Genomic DNA, 23,660 nt, shown 5'->3' on the forward strand with positions numbered 1-23,660 from the left:
TCCTTTGCATTATTTCTTATATTTCACAAGAGAGTGAAACTATATAATTGTCTTTCTCTGACTGACTTATTTTTCTCAGTATAATACCCTCCAGTTCCAACCATGTCAGTGTAAATGTTAAGATTCTATCCTTTATGATAGCTGGTTAATAATCCATTGTACACACACACACACACACACACACACACACACACCACATCTATACCACATCTTCTTTTCCATTCATCTGTTGATGGACATCTGAGCTCTTTCCAGAGTTTGACTATTATGGACATTGCTGCTATGAGCATTGGGGTGAAGATACCCCTTCAGATCACTACATTTGTATCTTTGGGGTAAATACCTAGTGGTGAAATTGCTGGGTCATAGGGTAGCTCTATTTTTAATGTCTTGAGGAACCTCCATACTGTTTTCCAGAGTGGCTGCACCAGCTCACATTTATCTTGGGCATTTCTTACCCCAGACCCAGGATTAGATATTTCTCCAAGGAGCCCTTGCTCTTTTAGTGAGAAATTGTATTTTGATGCTTCAATCTGCACAAACTTGAGATGTTCATTGCTCTTGACTTGGTATCTTCAGTTGGGGTCCCAGGGAAATAGACTGAGACAGAGATTGATGTGCAGGAAGTTTGTTGGGAGGTGCCCTTGGGACCAAGGCCAGCAGGAAGTGAAGGAAGTAGGATTGGGCAAGGAGAAGAGTTGAACTGTGATGAGGATGGAACAGAAATCTTAGCTGATCCTATGGAAACTCTGGAGCCTACCTTGAGAAAAAGGTGCTGGGTCTTTATAGCCCCCTCATACATATGTCACTGGATGTGAACTGGCCTGGGGAAGGAGTGTGACCTTGGGCAAGACTTTGAGTGAAGGTGATTCCCGAGGAGGGACTTAACTTAGAGCCCTTAGCTATTACCACTTCCAGCAGCTGTGAGAATAAGTGGCTCAGTTCTAAAGGGGAGATATAAGTGACGCTTCATAACATCCACTGGAGTTGGTCATTTTGTTGTACGTTTTTTCAGTGGAAATAAAATCGTCCCTTAGAAAAAGTTAAATTATCAGTTCATAATGCTACTTCCAATTCAAATTTAGGATCGTGGGGCTCTTATTTAATTTCTTTGATTTTTATATTTGTATTTTATTTTGCACTCAGAATCTTGGGGGCTTTTCATGACATTAACATAATCATTTATTTGCTTTACCTTATTTTTGTGTGTGCATAAGTTTCAGAGTCATGATTCCGATATGAATACTAAAAATATTTTTAAGATGCTTAGAGTTTGTCAGAGGGTGTGTACCATTATGGACGTACAATTTATTAAAATTAAATCAAACTTCAAAAATCTGGAAAGAATTTATGTCCTTGAGGTTAATGACCAATTTGATACACAGTAAGGTTAAATTTTTAGGGATTGTCTTTTTCTTTTTTATTTAATTTTGATTCATAATTATGTAAAACATTTACACAGTTCCCAAGTCCGGCTTCCAACATTGTCACCTATACCCTGTTCCCTCTCTCCCCAAATAGGGAAGCACTTTGTTTATTTTCAGTTTGTCTTTCTGCTGTTTTTCTCTGTGTAAGTGTGTGTGTACATATGTGTATGTATATACATATGTATGTATATGTACATACACACACACATTTTCCCTCTACTTAAGTAACATATCCTAGAAATCACTCCATTGCATATATAGAGAGAGACAGACCACAGTTTCTTTGGCCAATCTTTTATTGATGGCTATTTGGAATGTTTCCAGCTTATGCAAGTGTTTTCAGTTTTTGTCTTTCTTTGGGAGAGATTTCTAGATGAGAGATTGCTGGGGCAGAGGATAAATGCCTATGTAGTTTTGTTACATCTGGTCAAATTGCCCTCCAAAAGCCTTTTCCTTCATTTTGCATTCTTCGGCCACCCCTGCTTCCCCACAGACTCATTAATAGAGTGTGCAATCCAATTTTTGGATTACAGATCACATGAACACACCTAAAGAAAGTGCTTTAATGTATTTAAAGTTATTTATGTATTTATAAATACACATATAAATGTGTATATGTTTACATATATACGTAAATGCATACGTTTACATATATAAATGAATTACAAATGTATAGTTCATACAAATCATAAACATATGTAGACATGTATAAATATACCTTTGATCTTGTACATGTTTTCTGGATAGGAGTAAATGAACAGGAATCTTGGAGAAAAGGTTGCTCGGTGTCTGCCTGTGTTTATGTTACTTTGGATGTGTGAGGCACCATGCTGTAGAAAGCTCTGGAATTGGGAGAATTTCCACCTACGCTCTAACCATTAATTTCTGCACAAAGCCCACTCATCTCCTCTGATCCTGCCTCCTCATTGGCAAATGCCAGGGTGGTCGCGAGGGTCAAATGACAGAGGGAATGTTTGCAATTGGAAAGGGACTGTCCGCCTGCCAGGGAACCTAGCTACGGAACGTGAAGGCGCGAGATCCTTCTTCCTGGCCCCCTGTTGGCTGCTGTAGGCCGGACCCAGGCAAGGAAACCAAACCTACTTCTCTGGCCACCATGCCTTGGAAAACCTCAGCTTGCACTCTGAGCTCAAGCATTTGTTATAATCCAGACGCTTTGCTTTTTCTCTCCGCTGAAGCCCCACAACAAGAAGCTCTTATTTTACGATGTGTATTGCTTTTATGATGAGACTGTGTGGCATGAATGGGCTTCATAATGGGCTCTCTTTCACCAGCACAGAGTGATTAAAAAGCAGGGAGGACAGAACAGGAAGGCTGACATGAAGGGTGATAACAGTGTTCTTTAGAAAAGTGACTGCAGATTGATCGGGAAACGGATTACACACTCATTGATTATGACACCGGCTTCTGTAGGTGTGTCATGAAGGCAGACACTGCTGTTCTATCACTGTAGCTTTCCAGAATAACCAAGAAGGTGAAAAATAAGCCATCAGAAGAAAATGTCCATTAACGTCTTAATGCCAGCTTAGCTGAAACTAGCTCCTTGGAACGTTTTAACTATGTAAACGTGCCACGAGCACAAGCTTGCTTTCCAAGATCTGAAGTTCCATAAATATTTGGACCAAGCCATGAGATCTGATTTAGGCCCATCAAAGAAGATATCTAGCTAAAAATAGAAAGCAGAAGCAGAAAAAAAAGAAAACAAGCATTCTGAAGAGGTCAGCAAGTCTGTCAACCGGTATGTCAAGTTATGCGATGGTCTCTGGTTTCATGGGAACACGCTCATGGGAACGCGTTCCGTTAGTGTCTCGAGAGCAAGTGCCCCAGGCCTGCTTTATGACTGGAGGCTCCATCCTGGGGCAGATGGCAGGGGGCTGGACGTTGAGGCTGTGTCCTCTGGGGCCTTCCTCAGAGGAGGCATCTCTTGTCTCACTGAGAGCCTTGGCTTTTCGTAAGCATAAGGGGCAGAAAATCCCTTCCTGACTTTTTTGCCTTCTGTAATGGTTTCCTCATATCAGCCTCGTGTGCAGAGTGGAAAACGCATCTTCTTTTCACTTTTCTACTTCCCTGTCCTTTTTCCCCCAAGTACTGTTGATTCAACATTATGAACTTTTCTTGATTTATGTCACTTCCTCGTTACACACGCCACCGCTGTTATGAGCTGGGGGCCTCTCCCTTCTCTTGCACCTCTGACTCCTTGAACCTTTTCCCCCCGCCAACTCCCACCCTGCTGTCAGTGGGGTCATTCTAGGTCACAGTCACAAAGACAACTGTGTCCAGTCACTGATTAAGACCATTTAGCGATCTTGCCTACAGATAAAGTCCAGACTCTAGACTGCTCTAAAGATTCTTACCAATCTGGCTTCTCCCCCCACTCCCCGCCCCCGCCACAAACTGCCTGGTGCCCACTGTTGGGAATGCCCGCTTGAACCTTTAACTTCTGAGCCAGATCTAACCAATGACAAGGGTGATTGCTCTTTTCAGTAATGCCAAAGATGCTTGACTCATTTCTCTTATAGCACTTCCCACATTGGATTTTTGGATTATAATAAGGGAGGAAGTGGAGGAGAAGATATATGTAGTAGAAGTATCATGGGTCTGGGGCTGATCCAACTCAGGTTTAAATCCTGGCTCTACCATTTACCTATCCTGTAAGCTTTGATTCAACCTCTCTGAGTACCCATTGTTCTGTAGATCTTCTGTAAAGTGTTGGAAGGATAAAATGACAACATGTCTACAAAGCATCTAATAGTATCCTAAGTGGGAACTTAGTATCTGACAAACTCCTTTCTTTCATCTGTACCATTTGCTCTGAGGGAGCACCATTGTATTAGGTGATGGCCAAAATCCATTACTTTCTCTCTGAGAAAGATCTGGTGAATCCCAGTTAGTGTCACAACCAGAAACAGGAAGCAGGTGCTGGACCAGTGGAGACTTGGTATCAGCAGAGCAACTGCGAGTGTGTGGGGGACAGTCTAGGAGGAGAGGGAGCAGGTGGAAGAGAAGCGTGTTGGTGTCAGGAAACTGATAGTGCAATTAACTTATAGAGGTTTTCCCAAGTCACTTTCTTCTCTGTGGATGTACCTGAAACCAGCATCCCGTTAATTGTAACTATATCTTTAAGATGTAGGGTACTTAAGGACAGGGAGATGATTATATCCTCCTGATTGTCACCACCCAAACATAGGGGTAGGACATTCTCTTAAAAGAGTGAAACATGGAAGCACCAGGGGAAAGATACATCTTTTGTAAGAGCTGAGCCGAGCCCCTGGTCAAGTGTGGGTTGGGGGTGAGGGTCAGAGCAGAAGGGGGAGCTATTTGGGAGGGTGCATGACTGAACCCTGGGCTCAGGGTGAGCTCCAAGCCAGGCAGTGACCAGCCCATCACATCTGAACCGAGCATTCCCAAAGGCAAGAGGCTTGTGGTTGGGACTGGAGGTGCCTGTATGGTGTAAGTGGCCCACGCAGTTTTTCCTCTGGAGAGGGAGGGGTGAGAGGTAACTTTTGTGTGCTTAGAAAATAAAGAAATAAGAATTAAAATTCATGAAAAAGATACGGCAGTCTCCCCGCCCCCAAGAAAATGGATCTGTGAACTCCAGCTTTTGCAAAAACAACCTGTTTTGTGTTGATTTTCTTCCAGTTCAAATGTGTAAATACTGTATATTCCTTTTTATTCCAATTCCAGCTTTGTTCTTCATGTAGCCCATCATCCCGGAAAGGGCAGATTAAAAATGAGCTTGGCAAGGCACCACGGGACAGTGCTAATGCCGTCTTCTGCTCCTTCCAGGTGCAGCGTGAACTTCCTCATCTCCCTTCCCATCCAGCTCCCCGCCTCCTGGGTCCACCATGGTGTTTGGTGAGTTTTTCCATCGCCCTGGACCAGACGAGGAACTTGTCAACTTGAACGTGGGGGGGTTTAAGCAGTCCGTCGACCAAAGCACCCTCCTGCGGTTTCCTCACACTAGACTTGGAAAGCTGCTCACCTGCCACTCGGAAGAGGCCATTCTGGAGCTGTGTGATGACTACAGCGTGGCCAATAAGGAGTACTATTTCGATCGGAACCCCTCCTTGTTCAGATACGTCTTGAATTTTTATTACACGGGGAAGCTGCACGTCATGGAGGAGCTGTGTGTGTTCTCCTTCTGCCAGGAGATCGAGTACTGGGGCATCAACGAGCTTTTCATCGATTCCTGCTGCAGTCATCGCTACCAGGAGCGCAAGGAGGAAAACCACGACAAGGACTGGGACCAGAAGAGCAATGACGTGAGTACCGACACCTCCTTTGAAGAGTCGTCTCTGTTCGAGAAGGAGCTGGAGAAGTTTGACAAGCTGCGATTTGGTCAGCTCCGGAAGAAGATCTGGATTCGAATGGAAAACCCAGCCTACTGCCTGTCCGCCAAGCTCATTGCCATCTCCTCCTTGAGCGTGGTGCTGGCCTCCATTGTGGCCATGTGTGTCCACAGCATGTCGGAGTTCCAGAACGAGGACGGGGAGGTAGACGACCCCGTGCTGGAAGGCGTGGAGATCGCGTGCATCGCTTGGTTCACCGGCGAGCTCGCCATCCGGCTGGTGGCCACTCCCTGTCAAAAGAAGTTCTGGAAGAACCCTCTGAACATAATTGACTTCGTCTCCATTATCCCTTTCTATGCCACGTTGGCTGTGGACACCAAGGAGGAGGAGAGTGAGGACATCGAGAACATGGGCAAGGTTGTCCAGATCCTCAGGCTAATGAGGATTTTCCGAATTCTCAAGCTTGCCCGGCACTCGGTGGGACTTCGATCTCTCGGTGCCACGCTGAGACACAGCTACCACGAAGTTGGGCTGCTGCTTCTCTTTCTCTCTGTGGGCATTTCCATCTTTTCTGTGCTTATCTATTCTGTGGAGAAGGATGAGCACATGTCCAGCCTCACCAGCATTCCCATCTGCTGGTGGTGGGCCACCATCAGCATGACGACCGTGGGCTATGGAGACACCCACCCAGTCACCTTGGCAGGGAAGCTTATCGCCAGCACGTGCATCATCTGTGGCATCTTGGTGGTGGCCCTTCCTATCACCATCATCTTCAACAAGTTTTCCAAGTACTACCAGAAGCAGAAGGACATTGATGTGGACCAGTGCAGCGAGGACCCCCCAGAGAAGGGTCACGATCTCCCTTACTTTAACATTAGGGATATTTACGCGCAGCGGATGCACGCCTTCATTACCAGCCTATCTTCCGTGGGAATTGTGGTGAGCGACCCCGATTCCACGGATGCTTCGAGCATTGAAGACAACGAGGATATTTATAACGCCGCATCCTTGGAGAACTGCACAGCAAAATGAGCAGGGACATTTGTGCCTGTATCTTGTGTCCCTTCCTGATGTTAGGTTAACACAGCTTTATAAACCTCAATGGGTTCGTTAAAATCATTTAATTCTCAGGGTATACCTTTCAGCCATAGTGGGACATTCATTGCTCCAAAATAATAGAATCTTCTTTATTTTTCTCAGTGAAGTGAATTAAATGCCTTGTGAGGAAATTTATTTTTTACAAGAGAGAGTTGTCATATGCTTTTGGAAAAAAGGTAAACGGTGTGGGGTGGGATTTGTTGCTACGGCTTACGTATCATTCTGTGTTTGCCATCTACTCACATTGAGCTAACTGTAAATTACCGACAAGTAGAATCAAAGGCCCAGCTGACTGAAGACTACATGCATGTAAGAGCCACAAAATGAGACAATGCATGTGAATCCATGTTCGTGTTCTAGACACGGAAATTAAGAGCCTAATAAACTTGCCTAATTCAGTACGGAGACTGTCTTGGCTGTTATGTTTTTATGTCAACTAAGTACATGTCAGTATGTTCAAATGTTGGAAGGGAAATGCTCTTTTTTTTGGAGTATCAAGTGTCCTTGCTGTTCGTTTCTGAATTTGGGGTAAACGTCAAAAACAGGCTAGCTCTTTTGTTCAGGAGACCCAATGGTCATAGGCAGGGAGAAGTTTCATGTCCTGTGTAAACTGATGAAACGTGTACACTTTCAGGACATACTCAAGTTAGCATATACGCACGAAGCATATGCCCTTACAGGTACCCTTCTAGTCTCTCATTTGTATTTTATAATTTCTCCTTCTTTTTTTTTTTTTTTTAAAGATTTTATTCATTTATTTGACACCTAGAGAGAGATCACAAGTAGGCAGAGAGGCAGGCAGAGAGAGAGGGGGAAGCAGGCTCCCTGGAGCCAAAGCAGGGCTCCATCCCAGGACCCTGAGACCATGACCTGAGCCAAAGGCAGACGCTCAACCCAGTGAGCCACCCAGGCGCTCCTATAATTTCTCCTTCTGAGAAATAAACCTCATCACCTGAAAATTATGCAGAGCAGAGGACACATTCACAGGCAGGGACACACTCTGTGAGTGGAAGAAAGGGGAAGTGGTGCACAAACACACAGATGTGATTCATTATGGCCAGAGGAGCGAAACTTTAATCACCGGAAAAAGCGACGCCAGCAGCTATAAAACAAGCTGCCATTTTAAAATTGCCTTCGAGACGGTAATGTCTGCCTGTTCCATAAAAGCCCCTCCCGATGAAGGAAGACATAGATACTCGTTTCCAGAGCGGTGACAGAGCAATTCCAGCCCAGGTGGAGAAAATTTACTAAAATCTTAATTTTGGAGATGTATGGTGACTCTGACTCCTGCTGTCAGACTGAGTTCTTTCCCTGAGATCTTTTCGAATGGAAAAGCCACATGGATATAGTATTCCACGTCCTATGTTTGCAGATGCATTTCATTGAAAGAAGGACGTCGCCTGTAGATTATCTGATGAAAAGAACTCTGACTCGTCTCTCAACATTTCTGTGCTTTCTGAGGCGGATATAACTGACCAGGGTTTTATAGTCACTTTTAAATCTGGAGGTTTATTCATGCACGTGTGTCAGCCCCTGTCCATTTGAAAAAGCTTTCTTTTCCCCAAAACCCCTTTTTGATGGTGGTGTCAATGTACTTTTGAAGCGTAGCGATGGAAATCTTTTATCAACCATTTCCCAATTAGTAGCGAAGTAGCTGAAGGCCGCTTCCATAGTACTAGTAATAGTTACAGTCAGAGTAGTAGTACCAGCCGTGACATTGATCATGAGAACGGTAAGAAGAGCAACAGCAATGATAATAATCAGCTGCTGTGTAAGTGCACGACCTTTGCAGTCTCACCGGGGGCTTGCCAACATGGCTATGAGCAAGGGTTTATTCCTGTCTGCGCTTTAAGACAAGGAGACCGAGATTCGCAAGGAAAGTGCCGTGAATGATGACGGACTTGGGCTGAGAACCCCGGGATCCAGATCCCGGAACCCGTGCTTTGAACACGGCATCACACCGCCTCGCGCTCCGCTGCGCTGGGGAGCAGATTGAAGGACACATCGGGGCAGAGTTCAATCAGGAGAGGCAACGAACAACACACTCTGTTGGACTTGGATTTTTCTAGTAGGTGTGTGGAACCGGGAAAATGCTGACCACGTAGGTACCTGTCCTCCCCTGGTCCGCAAAGCAGGCACGTTTGTTTACAAAGCTGAATTTTCTAGAGTGCCCTTGAAGCCAGAGCAGACTGTGAGGGGGCTTATTTGAGCTCGAGTGGCAGGCGCGGTAGGCAGTCCGCAGTCCTAGTGGAGCTCAGGAGCCTCTGAGCTGGCGGGCCTGAAGGAGCTAGAGTCAGTCCTACATCCTTTCACCCGCGCTCTTATGGTGGGAGCAGAACAGCAGTTGTGTTTTTGCCTCGAACCACACAGGTCCCTGTTGTTCATCCCGCGTGGTGACATGGCCGGCTTCTTGTTGCCTGAGGGTTGAGTCCGCGGCTAAAGTCCCCCAGCACAGGGGGGCTGGCGGAGGAGTGCACAATGAGGGGCCGAGCAGGAAGCCAGCCAACCCGACCTACTGACCCTGCCTGTTGCTGTGTGATCAGTCCTGGGCATTGGGGTTCATGTGAGTGGGATCAGGCCACTTTGGGAGAATTTTGACTTTTAATTCTTGAAAATTCTTTGTCCCTACCCTGTGGCCTCTTTGTCCACGTCCTCAGATTTGTGGTAGTGTCTTCAGCAGTGTTTGATGGCGGTCTGGAAGGCCAGTGACTCACCCCCGGACCTATCTCACCAGGCTTGACTTCCTCCCTCTCAAGTCTTCCTCCTCTGGAGATTGTCTCAGCTTGCTCGTGGTTCGACTTGCTGTATCCCCAGAGCTTACTGGGATGTGTGCTCAGGGAACACACCGGGAATGAAAGACTGACACATGATCTTTGCTTTTAGGGAGACTTCAGGCTAACAGGAGATAAATTAGTCAGCTGATATGTATGTATATGTGTGTGTATGTGTGTGAGAGAAGGAGGGCTTCCTGGAGGAGGTGACATCTGAGCTATATGGGAACTTTAGTCTGAGATCCTGGTGACTTTGGCTTAGTTTTAGGGAGAAAACCTTCACTGCCACTGGATGGGTCCCAGCTGCAGACACGGCTAATCTCTGCCTTTGGGGCTTCTCTTCCCTCTGCCAACCATCATCCTCTTTAGTTAAAGGATCTTCCATCTTTAGACATGATTATTCCATTTTTTTCCCTCTGTGGAGGTTTAACTATGCCCATATTAGTCACAGTTGCTTTTTATATGCCTGAAATCATCCCCATGTGTTGATTTTATATTTAGCTTAGAATTTGGGGGGCAATTGTTATTGGCCCCATCTAGAGAGTCATGGTGGGCCATTGTCTTGGGGTTTCTGTAATCTGAGACCCCTGTACTATTTTATGGAGTTGGTTAATATTATTGGAAAAGATTTTTTTTTTCTGACCTTCAGAAAAGGGATGATTTCCACCATATGAAATTGTCATTATTCCATCATCTTTTTTTTTTTTTTTTTGGTCTGGAATCACAACAGCTTCAATATATGATTCAGCATAATATTAAGGGTTTGCCTTATGTTAACAAATAGGTGTTTCTCAAGTCTTAGGCAAACTTGTGACTGATCCTATCTATATGTCTACTTTAAGAAAGAAAGTGGGCATCAGGGAGCCTGGATACTGGGTATTAGCACCAGAGCTAACTAGCTGGCCAGGCAGCCTTTCTCTGAGCTCCTTTTCTTAGGCTGGATTTAAGAATAATCATTAGAATCCTTTCTATCTTGGACATTTATTTAATTGACTTTCTTCCTACAAATTGGTTAGTTCCCCTCCAACTTTGTTTGCATTATAAATTCACATAGCAAAAAAAAAAAAAAAAAAAGAAAAATAGATTTTAACCTGCCAATGAATTTTTCTTATTCTCTGTCAGTAGAGTGCTAACCAATGAGGTTTTATTGCTGTTGTGGACACAGGGTATTAGCTTGCCTTAAAATTTAGGTCATTAAAAACATTTGCAGAGTCATTTCTTTCCCTTTGTCTGGTGATGAGGAGCAAAGGGCCCTGGAATTTCTGGAGAGTGGTGGAAGTAAAAGTTTTCTTGACCATCAGTAGATCCATAAAATAGATTTTCTTGAAAGTCACTCGTTGGCTTAACCTTTGGTCATTTTTGGCATCTGCTAGTTTTTCCTTCTCGGGAGGAATGCCAAGGCATTTAGGAACACAGGGCAGAGGAGGGGTGAGCTGAGAAACAGAAGGCACAAAGGATACTAAGCACTGCTTAAAGCCACGAATGTGACAGCTCAGAGGGACCTGGGAGGTCATGAGGAAGAGGAGTGACCCAGCCCAGCCAAGGCCATGTAGCTAAAGGCATCCATAGAGACGACGTCCAGATTGGAGCACACTACCGTGCATTCCACTTTCCCACTCTGCCTTCTTCCCTACCTACATCTTATTATGAAAAATTTCAAGCATGTATAAAAGTTACAAGAATAGCATCATGGAGCTGCATGTGCCTACCACCTGGCTTCAACATTATCAAACTCACTAGAAACCCATTTCCTCTCTTCCTCAACTCACTTCCTCCCCTCTCATTTGTTTTGAAGAAACTGCCAGTCATCACATCATCTAATCCATAAGTATGGCAGTAAGTATATTTAAAAAATAATCTTTTACTAAATACAAAGGCAATGCCGATAAACTAAAAAGTAACAATCTCTCTCTCTCTCTTTTTAAAGTAAGCCAGAGGCCCAACATGGGGCTCGAACTCACAACCCTAAGATCAAGAGTCAAGTGCTCTACTGACTGAGCCAGCCAGGTGCCCCCAGATTAATAATTTCTTAATAGTATCAAATGCCAGTCTTTGAAGGTATTGCATAACCGCTACTCTCCAGTTACTTGGCATTTCTGCACACTTGGTTCAGGTGAAAGAATTCTACGAATTATCTGTTGAAGCATCATAAGGAAGCAGGAGCTCAAGAAGTAAGTGAAAGGATTTCTGCCGAGACCCCTGAATGATCTGAGGCAGATTGGTATTTCCTCAGTTTTAAAAGATTTTATTTATTTATTTCTTTGAGAGTGAGGGAGAGAGAAAGAGATAGAGCAGGTGAACAGGGGGAGAGACAGAGAGAGAGGGAGAGAGAGAATCTCAAGCAGCCCTCATACTGAGGGCAGAGCCTGAGGTGGGGCTTGATCTCAGGACCCTGAGATCACCAAATGAGCTGAAACCAAGAGTCCGACTCCAAAACTGAGTCACCCACGTGTCCCCTCCCTCAGTTTTTAAAGATCTCTGGAGGCTGAGAGTGCGCACCTTACGGCTTATGTTTAACCCAAGTGTTGCCAACAGTGCTTAAAAGTTGATTTGTCCCCGTGTTACACTCGCCGAAGGTGGAACTAGTGGCTAACTGCCCCTTGAACAAAGAATGTCTGTGTTCTTCAAGCTGAACAGTTTCCATTCTCAACTCTCTTTTCCTGCTCTAAAGAATTCCAAGTTTGACATCTTTATTCACTTTTCTTTCCCCCCAGGAAAGTAAGAAAAAAATATTTATTAGGTGTTACCAAATTTAACTAACATCCAAATGAGGTAGGAGTTTTAGTAGAAGGTTTAAACAGCTTTCTTGCATATTAGTTTCCTATGGCTGCTGTGATACTGTCACAGACTTGGTGACTTAAAACAACAGAAGTTTATTTCCTCGCAGTTCTGGAGGCAGAAGCTCGAACTGAGTTTTGAGGGCTAAGATAAGATGCTGTCAGCCTTCCTTCCGGAGGCTCTGGGGTTAGTGCCCACCCCAGGCTTCTTCCAACTGCTCACGGCTGCCTACGTTATTCCTGTCTGCCCCATGGTCACATCACCTTGTCTTCTGTGCCGCACTTCTCTCTACCTCCCTTTAAGGACACTTGTGATCACATTTAGGATCCAGGTCTCCCCAGGTCAAGATCCCCAATTATATCAAATCCATAAAGTCCCTTTTGCCATATAAATTAACATTCACATGTTCCAGAGTTTAGGACCTGGATATCTTTTGGGGTCCATATTCATCTGTCTCCACTAGGGTCACACGGCTAAAAAGAAGCCTTAATTTTAATGGTGTGCTAATATGAATGCATCTTGCTGGTTGGGACAAAGGGAGAATCGATAAAAGCATGGGTTTTGGTGTCAGACAAACTTGAGTCCTAATCCTAGCTTTATCTGTGGTCATAGACAAGCTCCTTAATCTCTCTTGCCCTCAGTCTTCTCATCTGTATTTGGGGTTGATATGGACTTTCTCACAGGAACAGTATAAGGACTAAACTGGCTCTCTCTAGGGGAGCCTGGGTGGCTCAGTTGGTTAAGAGTCTGACTCCTGATCTTAGCTCAGGTCATAATCTCAGGGTCCCGAATTTAAGCCCCTCTTTGGGCTCCAAGGTGGGCATGGAGCCTACTTTAAATATATAGTTATAAAATAAATATAAATATATATGGCTGTTTCTATAAAGTGTCTGATGTATGGTCTGCCCTACAGCAGGCACTCCCTAAATGCCCTTCCATATATCATTATAATGCAAGAATCCTTTTGACCTATCTCAGGAGGCAACCGTGTAGAATGAGGTATTTCTCTGCCTGACTACAGTATATTCATGAAATTAGGCAGAATTTGGTGACTGTCCAGACATTTACAGCTGTCAGGAGAAAGTAATTTATGAAGTAGTGTTGTGTGACAAGACATGAAGCTAATTTAAAATTAAGAACTATAAACCTAAAATAGAAGATTCACATTTAATGTTGGAGCAATGTTAGACAATCCATGTAAGCGGATTGTCAGGGTTTCCAGAAGAGAGACAATGTGGCTGAGATGTAACGAGTTTGAAGACGGGAAAGGGCCCAGGACCTGGAGTCAGAATACCTTCGTTTGCAATCCAGATCTGTTCATGGCTCTCTGCTTAGGGAAGCCGTCTGATTTTTCTAAGCCTTGGGGGGCTCCACGTATGGAAAGGGGACAACAGGATCACGGTTACGAGGATGTGAAAATGCTCCACATCTGTTTTATAAACACTGCATAGTAAGGAGCTATCATGAGGCCCTCTTTCCTTGAGAGGAAAGACAAAGAGAGGAAGCAACGTCCCTTGTATTCTACGATGAATTTTACTGCATCATTAAAAAAAAAAAAAAAAGAAAAAAGAAATCAATGAACAGAACATTTGGTTCCAGAAGCGTCGTGTCGCTTTATTTGAACACAGCTTTCTTTCTAAATGAATCCTGCCAAGCACCAACGTGAATATACATTTCGTGGAAAAGTTCCATGGGGGCTGCGAGGCCAGATGTACGAAGCACACACAGAGCCTCCTCTTCCAGTAGCAATTATCGGATGAAATTGTGCCTCGTCGGCAGCAGGCGAACCGGATATGTCCCCAGCGGAGCGAGGAGCACGTGCTCTGGTATTTATAAACTGGAAAAGATGTCTGTCAGCAGGAACAGCGCATGCATTCATCCCTGCGTGCTGGCGAGAAATAGCTGCGTCGGTTCTGAACGGCTGATGAGGGATTCAGAAACTCCGTCAGCGCATCTGTTGTCGAGAGAGGGATTCTCTCCCTAGATGGTGACGACTCCAGCACGTGCGTTTCTAATCATGTGCTGAGCAGAGGGTAAGGCTCTGGGCTGGACGCTTGGCTCGTCCTTCCCTGGGCCAACCCCAGCAGATTCCAGAAGTGAGGGCCGGTGTCACAGAGAAGGTGAATAGTGGGAGGTCAGCACTCATGGTCTCACTCTCAGGTCTCCGGTGGCCTGGCAGAGCCATCTCAGATGCATCTCACCCCAGCTGCGGGCCGTTCTGCGTAGGTCAGCCCTTTTGAATCCTTTCTAGGCTTTCGGGGGTTGGGAGGAGTTGGCTTTGTTAGAGATGGAGGCAAGAATGATTCATGTTTGCTATACCCTCTGCTTCTTGGCTAGACCGATCACCTCACCAGCCCACGGAAGTGAGCCATTGGTCCTCTGTGGCACTGGCAGACAGGGACCAAGACCACCTTCACTGGTCCCTCCCAGCTTCCAATGGACCTGGGTATGATCTGGTTCCTGATTCTCAGCCTTCACTTTTGTTCACCATCTGCCCTGGAGACTTGGCAAACGATTTCTCTGTGGTTCATCCCACAGTTTGCCCTCATACTCTCAGTCTGTGTGTCTTTTCATTTCAGATGATTTTGAATGTCTATCCCGGCCAACCTGTTAGGACGAGTCCAAATTCCAACCAGCTGGTACAGCCCAAACTGCTGGAAGCCCAGAAGGGAGACATCTGGACATTTCAGGCTGTTGGAGGCCATGACTTCAGGGGACTCTTGTAGGCCTGATCAGACTTAATTTCAGATTTCAGAGCAAGAGTTATCAACCAGCACTGGGAGACCCCGTCAAACCCAAGACATTGCATGATATACAACAGGACTTCCAAGGGACCTCTTCTGATCCCTGGTTCCTCCAGTGGGATTGCCCTCTCTTCTGATCAGCTGGCCCTGTGGCTTTCATGCCTGTCTATAAGGGATTTCGGGCTTGTATAGTTATTGGTGGCAGCTTCCCAGCAAGATAACAAGGATCCTCGAATGCTTATTCTGGATGTTTGTCCTCAAGAACCTCGATTATTTATTATGGTTTTGCTAGATGTCCAATTTTATTTGTTCAACAAAAAGGTTATTAAGGCCTCCTCTCTGAGATGTATGTATATGGGTGATATCTGGATTAAAAGGACATAGCTCTCTTGTTCATGAGACGTTCACAGGTGGTCCAATGGGCATCTGGGGCAGCGGTGCCCAAGACAGAGCAGCAGGATTTGGTTTTAGGGTGCAGAGCTTGGTTCAGGGGCTGGCTTCACCATTTTAGTCTCTGTGATCATGGTCACATTACTCAACTTCTCTGACACCTCTGCTTTATCAACTGTTCCAAGGGGGCTAATATAGCCAAAAAGTGTTGAGATAATGCACATTAAGGACACACAGGAGGTGCTCAATAAAGATTACTTTCCTCCTCTTTCCATTCCCTAATATGGCACACGTGGCTGAGTTTTTATCACATAAGATGAACAGAAGCCTCGATAATGACTCAGTGACTCTGAATGGTGTGGACAGTAGGACAGTAAACCAGATGATGCTGATATCTAGTTTCCCTGCTCTCCACCTCACTCTTTGCCTGATAATAAACTCTTCACGGTTCATCAGCATTGCATTAAATGCCAGCGCTCCCTGAGATCACAAGCAGCCTCTTCCATCCCTGACTGATTCCTGGTACAGACCCTTCCATCATTCTCTCATGATCGCATGTACCATGACCAGGAGACACCTGAGCCTTGGGGGCTTCCATAAGCAGCCACAGACTTGATGACATTCGCGAATTCAGTATTGCCTGTCAAATAATAAGGAATTCTAAAAACAACACAAGCCCAAAATAACTCCCTCATGAATGCAGTGTTTGAGTGCTGACAGTCATCACTATGGTCCATTAAAGCTTTGGCAAGGATTTCTATCCTCACTGAGAGTCAGAGTTCTACAATAGAGCTGTCCCAGTGTGTCCTTTCTTTTTTTTTCTTTTCAAAGATTTTATGTATTTATTTGAGAGAGAGAGAGCATGAGCAGCAGGAAGGGGCAAAGGGAGAGGGAGAAGGAGAGAATCTCAAGCAGCTCTGTGCTGAGTGCAGAGCCTGAGGCAAGGCTCCATCTCACAACCCAGAGATCATGACCTAAGTTGAAATCAAGAGTCAGATGCTTAACTGGCTAAACCACCCCGGCACCTCTGTCCTTCATTTATGATGGTTAAATATTTCAGTTTATCTCAGGAAATGGTCTGAAATCAGTGGTTCTAATAAAGCTGGAGTTTTAAAAGTAATTTGGATGCATTGAAATATGCTGCTGTATTTGGAATGGCAGCTGTACAATAATATCACGCGTGTGCTTCGCATTGGTGCTTTATATGAAATCACCCATTCAATCTTTGCAACAACCCCCTGAAATAGGGCACTGCCATCATCTTCATTTTACCATCGAGAGAACTGAAAAACAGGGATTATCGTACTTGGCCAAACTCACACAGTTAGTAGTAGTCAGGGAGTTAGGATCTGAATCCAGGTACCTGGTTGGACCTCAGAAGTCATGTCCTCAATGTTTGTAATACACTGGCTCTGAAATATACCCTGCTTGTACAGTAATAAGTTAGTTTGCCATAAATTCACTGATGCTGGCAAAGGACACAGGACTCTTGGGCCAGAGACAAAGGGCCGTTCTTCAGTCATGGCAATGGCGATAACTAGAGTATCAGCATTTACACCTGTTCCCTAAGCCTGTCTCCATAGGGTGAAGCAAGGGTGGCCTGAAGGTGACCCTCAGTTAAGGGAACACTAATCTTTAAAAATAGGACGTAAGCATATCTGCCCTTCACCCTAGAGGGCGACATTGCTTTGATTATACTGATAGTAAGCAATTTGCCCTTTATTCTGGATCCAAAGGCACTATCTGGAGACACTCTACCTTCCAAGGCTGTTTCCTTTACAAACATCCTTGAGAAAGTACATCAGAATGAAGACAACTCATGGGTCTCTGCCGTTCCGTCTCATCCTGTGAGCACGAACTGTCTCCCTATAGATCTCTGTACTCCCACGAATCTAAAATCTTAATGTGTGGTTATCATTCACAATCTTGAAATCATATCAGATATGGGGTTTACATAGTTTGGATTGCAAATATGAAGGGTTTCTTGGAAGGAAAAGTCACTGTGAGCTAGGGTGGGTATTGAAGTGTTTTTGGATTGGGGGAGATTTCACTAAGTCAGAAGATGGTGGAGAGCGAAGTAAAGGTGAACGTTTTATGTTGTGTCACAGCTGAGGCTAGGTGCTTCTTCTACCTTCTTCTAGCTTCTTCTAGCACTGCACTGGGTTCTGATCATGGCTCAGTTGTTTATGAGTCATGTGTGCTAGGAAAAGTCTCTGCTCATTGCTTATCAACTTTTCCTTTCCTTTTCTATAGGGAACGGATACTCATTACCTGCAGATGTAGAGATCAGAATTTTGGTCAATATCATAGTGAATAATGGAAAGGCTTTTGCTTATCTACATACTTAATAGAGAGTGGAGAAATTGAGTTGGATTTTCTTTGTATTGATGAAAATTGGTGATATGACCACAATTTATCCAGGTTCTTTGAATAATCTTTATTTTGAATATCTTTATTTTGATTCTCCTATTTTTATCACAAGACACAAGCATATCATCTCATTTATCCTAGCTCACTCTGACTTTTCTCTCCCTGACGGTGTCACTATTGCTCTCAGTTCATCCCTTATACCCATCATCCAAGGCAAAGTTTGGACTCTCTAACTCTGCTCACATGACCTCTTAGAGCTGGCCAGTCTGCCACTTCTGCTTCACCTTCCCTTTCCTACCTCTTATACTCTACTAACTCTACTGACCAACCATACTAAAAGTGATGTTTAAACACACACACACACACACACACACACACACACACACACACATGCACACACGTGTACACACACACACACAGTACTGAATTTCCATGTCTTGGCTTATACTCCTCCCTCTCTTCGAAAAGCTTCCTTTCCCACCCTCTCACTAGCTCACTCCTGTTCACACTTTATGAATCAACTCAAAATTATCTCCTCCTCCCCTACAAATAAAACAACTAAACTCAATGCTCTAAATGGATTTCTTCCTTCCTCCCCTCCAGCATCTATCATCCATCTCTGTCTTGCTCTATTACTGCCATTGTATTATAAAATGTGTAGGTAAGTGTGTCTTTCTTCATTAGACGATGGATTTTTAAAAAGTGGATAGTAGGTCCTCATTGGATATTTGTTCAATGAGTGAATGAATACAACTGATTCTATGAACAAAGGAATCTTTGGATATCTAGGTCAAGACCCTCATGGTGAGTACACAGCAGATCACAGCCTCATAGTCTTTCCTACATGTGGACTTGAATAAGAAGGCAGAGGGCAGGGCTGGCTCTGCCTGGACACCCTGTGTCCTCCAGTTCCTTCTTACCTTCTCACCCAGCACAATTACCATCTCTACCATTTACCCCTTTCTCATAGGGTAAAAAAAATCTCATTGATTTTTAGTCAAAGCTAAAAATCAGGATTAGAGGAAATTAGGAAGAACTAATCCCATTTAGCCTAACCTTTTCTCCTCTTAAGAGCATTTTGGATTTCAGAGAGGCCTCTTAAAGATCCAGGAGATGATAGAGCTCTTTCACTGAAAGAATCCTGGATGGTGGGACTCCAGGTGGTGGGCCAGAGAACTTAGTGATCACACCACAGCTCCTTCTCTGGTCTGTCCACAGGAATGAATGTGGATTCTGCTGGCTGATACCCCAATTGGTTTTCAGGGTCACAATGAAGACAAATGATCGATAAATGCAAATCTAGAGTCAGTTTTGAGAAAATAAGCATTCCCAAAGAAAGCGATAATAAGTTTATTTTCCCAGAGTGGGCTCAGTTTTCATGAATCTGAAGCCAAGGAGGACGTGAGGTGTGACTGCCACCCTCTGGAGGCCTGAAGGGTGTGTGAGGGCTCTATGGGGTTCATCATTTATGTCTCTGAATTCTCAAGAGATGTGCACTTCAGTGAATTGGTGGTTCTGAGCTGGGAAATGGCTTTGAGATGGATGCCAGAGCAGTGGAAAGTCATTTTCCCCATGCTTGGGCTCCAGGAAGGAGACTTTGAACATGGGACCTCCCTGGAGAAGTCAGGGAAACTGGTTACAATTGCCGTCACACTCCAATGCTTTCCATTCTTTGACATGTTACAGGGGCTCTCTGTGTACTCATAGATACATTTTGCACGTTGGAGGAAAAAGTCAAAACTTGGCAGTGGGCAGGCACGTGTGGGTGTGGGTGTCTGGTAATCTTGGATTCAGATCACTTACTAGCTGAGTGACCCATGCAACTACTTCCATCTACCATTTCCCCATCGGTCATATGGGGATGATGAAATCCACCCAATTTAGTTATTGGGAGGGTTACACGAAATGAAGAGCACTTGATACAGTACATAGTAAATAGCAGGTGCTCTGTAGATGGTGTCTGTTATTGGTATAGAAACAGGATGTATTTATTTATTTGTTGTTTACTTATTTAATGACGTTCCACCTTATCCCCAGACTCCCCCTCCAAACTGGGGTAGACAACAGAGAGCGTGCTCCGACCCCAGCTACTGACTTTGATCAGAACTTTATGAAAGAGAGACGAAAGGAACAAGAAGGTAAGACTGAACTGGACAAAGAAAAGTTGGGAACTGTAAAATCAGTTGGAAAACATGCAGAGTTACAGACTTAAAAAAATATTATTTAATCATTTGTACTCTGACTTGTTAACAGAGGTTTTTTTTTTTTTTTTTTTTAAGATTTTATTTATTTATCAGAGAGAGAGAGGGGAGAGAGTGAGCACAGGCAGACAGAATGGCAGGCAGAGGCAGAGGGAGAAGCAGGCTCCCCGCCGAGCAAGGAGCCTGATGTGGGACTCGATCCCAGCACACTGGGATCATGACCTAAGCCAAAGGCAGCTGCTCAACCAACTGAGCCACCCCAGGCGTCCCGTTAACAGAGGGTTTTAAAGTAGTTTACAAAGATACGTCAGAGCAGAATGAAAATAGCTGTGTTATATGCATTCATACCCTGACTGTGTCCCCAAAGGACTTTAGCTTATAAGTTTAAGCAAATGCCAGGAAATTAATAATAATGAGAAAGAACACAAATGAGTGAGCAGAAGAAAAATTGAATAGAGTAGAGATGCTAAGATGTGGTTTCTGTGCTTAGCAAGTGGGCCCTGGAATCTGTCCTGAGCCTTTATCTCACAGGCATGAACTCTGGAGAGGGCAAGCTCCAGAACTTGAGCGTGGTTTCCTGTAGTCATCTGGCTTCCTCAGCTTTGCTTGCGATCTGCTCCTCTTCAGCTTATGCCCCCAACTCTCAATTTGGATTCCGCTGTGGTCCTGCTCCTGCCTCTGGCACCAAACTCTGTTCTCCCTGCTCTCTCGGGACTTTGCCTCAGGGCCCCTCTAGCACTCTGTTCCTGGCTGTCCCATCTTGGTTTCATGGAATCCAAATCTCCATATGGACAGGAGCTGCCTGGGAGAATGGGACACGCTCTACCAACCATCACCCCACACCCACACTAATAACCTAGTCTGGTTTTGTCGCATGCATACATGTCTGGTTCACCTGCTCAGGTGTGGATCCCGGTTTGGGGACCTTTGCTTCTCCTGACTGCCTACGAGGGCTTGGATTACCTTATGCACAGTTTGTGGTTTCCATATGTCACTGACTGGCTTGTCAATTTGCTGATGGGACGCTGTGCAGGCATACTCAGGCGATCGTCCAGGAGTCTCAGGTATCCGCTCAATGAATATTTAAACACAAGAGGGCTTGCTTCTTGGCTATAAAACAACATCATCAGCAGCAACATAAGCAACAGTAGCAATAATATCTTCAATTTTTGAGCATTTTTGTGCCAGGCACTGTGTTAGAAATGCTATACCCATTCTTCCAAAATGTCATGAGTAAAGGATAATTGTTAGCCCCATACTACAAAGAACAGACTCAGGCCCAGAGAGGTTAGATGATTTCCCCCAAATCCAATGAGTATTAAATTTAAATAGGATTAAAAACTTTTCTTGACACAAAGGCTGGTTTGGCCCACACCTCTGTACCTTCCAGTTCACTCTGTGGCATCCATGGCAGCTAAGGGACAGCTGTCTGGAGAAACTGGGAAGAGGTCTCATTGGGGGTCCCTAATAACAAGTGCCTCAACCTCTCAACACTCTCGATTTCCAAATATCTTCTGAGGTAAGTGTTCATTCAAAATGAAAGCATTTTTGGCAATACTAGTCCCAGTCAGCAGCCGTTTATTTATAGCTGTACCCATTCTGCTTTCTCCGGGCTAGGAAGGTCAGCCTTTCTCAAAACCCGCCTCTTCACACGTCCATTGGTTTATGTGTTTATCCTTCATCCGTCACGCTACTTACTGACCATCCAGACCCCACAGTGGGTCTTGGGGAATGGCCTTTCCTCGGCCTTTGACGCCAGTCCTTCTGCCTGCGTTAGGACATCCATCCATCACCCCCTGGCTTGTCATTAATGCCCCCTTTTCTCAATGTTCATGCCTATAAGAACACCCCAATTTTTTCCCATTCTTTTCTATCCCCTTCTTTTTATCACCTTAGCCTTCGCTTCTGAGCCAAGCTTCTGAAGAATTATCATGACACCAACCTTCCCTCTTTCTGTACATTGACTCCCAACCCCTGGGGTGTGGCTCCCCTTCCCACCCCACATCAGCCTCATGGAACTGCCCTCACTGAAGTCAGTCTACTGCACACTTGAGTCCACACCACACTGGTCTATCAGTCACACTGGGCAGCTTTTTCTTTCATTCCTCTCTCCCTTCTCTCCTTCCTTCCTCTCTTCCTTCCTTCCATATTTCCCATGTTTTGTGCTACTTACTGAAAAAATGAAAGTAAACAAAAAACAAAATAACAAAACAAAGTCCCAGCCTCTGGTCTCATGAGCTTATTTATACTCTAGTGGGAAAGACTGAACTTAATCAAAGTACTGTAAAAATAAGTAGAACATGCATTTGTAATAAATAAATATTGGTATGAGAATATAAAATAAAATATTTCCCACAGGAAGTGAGGTTTAAATGTATATTGAAGGACGAATATGTCCATGTAGCTCAATGGTAGAAGGCAGCTGCAGAGAGAACAGCATGTGCAAAGGCCCTGGTGAAAGGAAACCAGTTCCTGGTGAAGGAACCATGCTAAGTCTGGAGTGGCGGCCACACAGAACAGGGGAGCCTGAGCGAGGCTCGGGGGCGGGCAGGGCTGAGTGTGCAGGGTCTGGTGGGTCAGCTGAGTAGCTCTGGTCTCCATCCCACAAGTACATGGGAAGTTGTTTCTTTCATTTTTGTCCTACAGCATGCAGAATGAGAAGGGAGGAGAAAGTGCCATGTGGAGATGGTGGTTGGGAGGCTCGGGGCTGATGGCAGCTTGTTAGTATGCCCGATAACCATCAAGAACAGAGGGGGCTACGGGTCACTTTACAAAGGGTCAATCAATTTGTGTTGGGATAATTAAATTTACCTCTCTGAGGGGAGAACCTGAGTGTTCAGTCATGTGAACCCTATTTCTTCCTCAGATCAAGAAAATTTATGCAGGGAGTTAACTTGCTTCCTCCTGAGGAAGCTGCTTTGCTGCCACATAGAGCGATTTCTTGAGATTCCTCCCTGGGCACTGGCCCCATCAGTCAGACTGCACAAGCCAGGAGGTTGCCCTGTTAGCAGTGCCCGCAGATCTTTACCCACGGGGATCAGCTAGGGCTCCCAGCGATGGAGGAAGTTCCAGGAATGACAGTGTCTGGGAGAGTGATGGCAGCCTCCTCTCTCCTTGGGCTTGGGAAGCTCTGCCTGAGGCAGCTTCCTGTTTGCCCTGAGCCTCTGATAGCAGGGCCCAGTCGGTGTCACAGTGCAGCCTGGGTTAAATGAGACCACTTCAACTGCCAACTGGACTAGGGTTTTGAAATCAATTATATTTTTTAACCATTAAACTTTAGAACTGAACTACGGAATGGGATTGGGATATGTGTGTGAAACGCATTTACGTCCTTGTAGCATCCCTTCCTCTGAGTTATGTGGATATGGTGGGTTGGGGGGAGTCCAGTAAATGTTTGTTGAATGAAGGTGCCATCTAGTCACCAAAATTCTAGAAAGCCTCATCTTGTAAGAATGTCAGAGCAGCAAGTAGATAATAAAAGATATAGGACATGCTGGGGAAAATCCTAACCAAATGGGAAGATTTGGTGGGACCAGTAGAGTCCCAGGCTGGGGATAGGGGTGTCACACAGAAG

At 44.8% G+C, this 23,660-nt stretch overlaps 1 protein-coding gene and 1 long non-coding RNA gene across 5 annotated transcripts in view; both read left to right on the plus strand.

Moving 5' to 3' along the window:
* KCNS3 (potassium voltage-gated channel modifier subfamily S member 3) overlaps nt 1-7,237 on the plus strand; it is a 38,438-nt gene extending 31,201 nt beyond the window's left edge. For 3 of the 4 annotated variants that reach the window (XM_082745799.1, XM_082745798.1, XM_082745800.1), the window contains exon 3: nt 5,232-7,237. In XM_082745799.1, coding sequence (XP_082601925.1) covers nt 5,291-6,766 — 1,476 coding nt within the window. In that variant the 5' untranslated portion in view covers nt 5,232-5,290 and the 3' untranslated portion in view covers nt 6,767-7,237. Of the gene's footprint in view, nt 1-5,129 lie in introns of all 4 variants that reach the window. The other variant, XM_082745801.1, reaches the window with a different exon arrangement.
* Nucleotides 7,238-19,932: 12,695 nt separating this feature from the next.
* LOC309872136 overlaps nt 19,933-23,660 on the plus strand; it is a 56,602-nt gene continuing 52,874 nt past the window's right edge. The window contains exon 1 of the long non-coding RNA XR_014315688.1: nt 19,933-20,023. This is a non-coding gene — a long non-coding RNA (uncharacterized lncRNA). The remainder of the gene's footprint in view (nt 20,024-23,660) is intronic.

The sequence above is a fragment of the Mustela nivalis genome (assembly GCF_964662115.1).
Source record: "Mustela nivalis genome assembly, chromosome: 8".
NCBI classification, from domain to species: Eukaryota; Metazoa; Chordata; class Mammalia; order Carnivora; family Mustelidae; genus Mustela; species Mustela nivalis.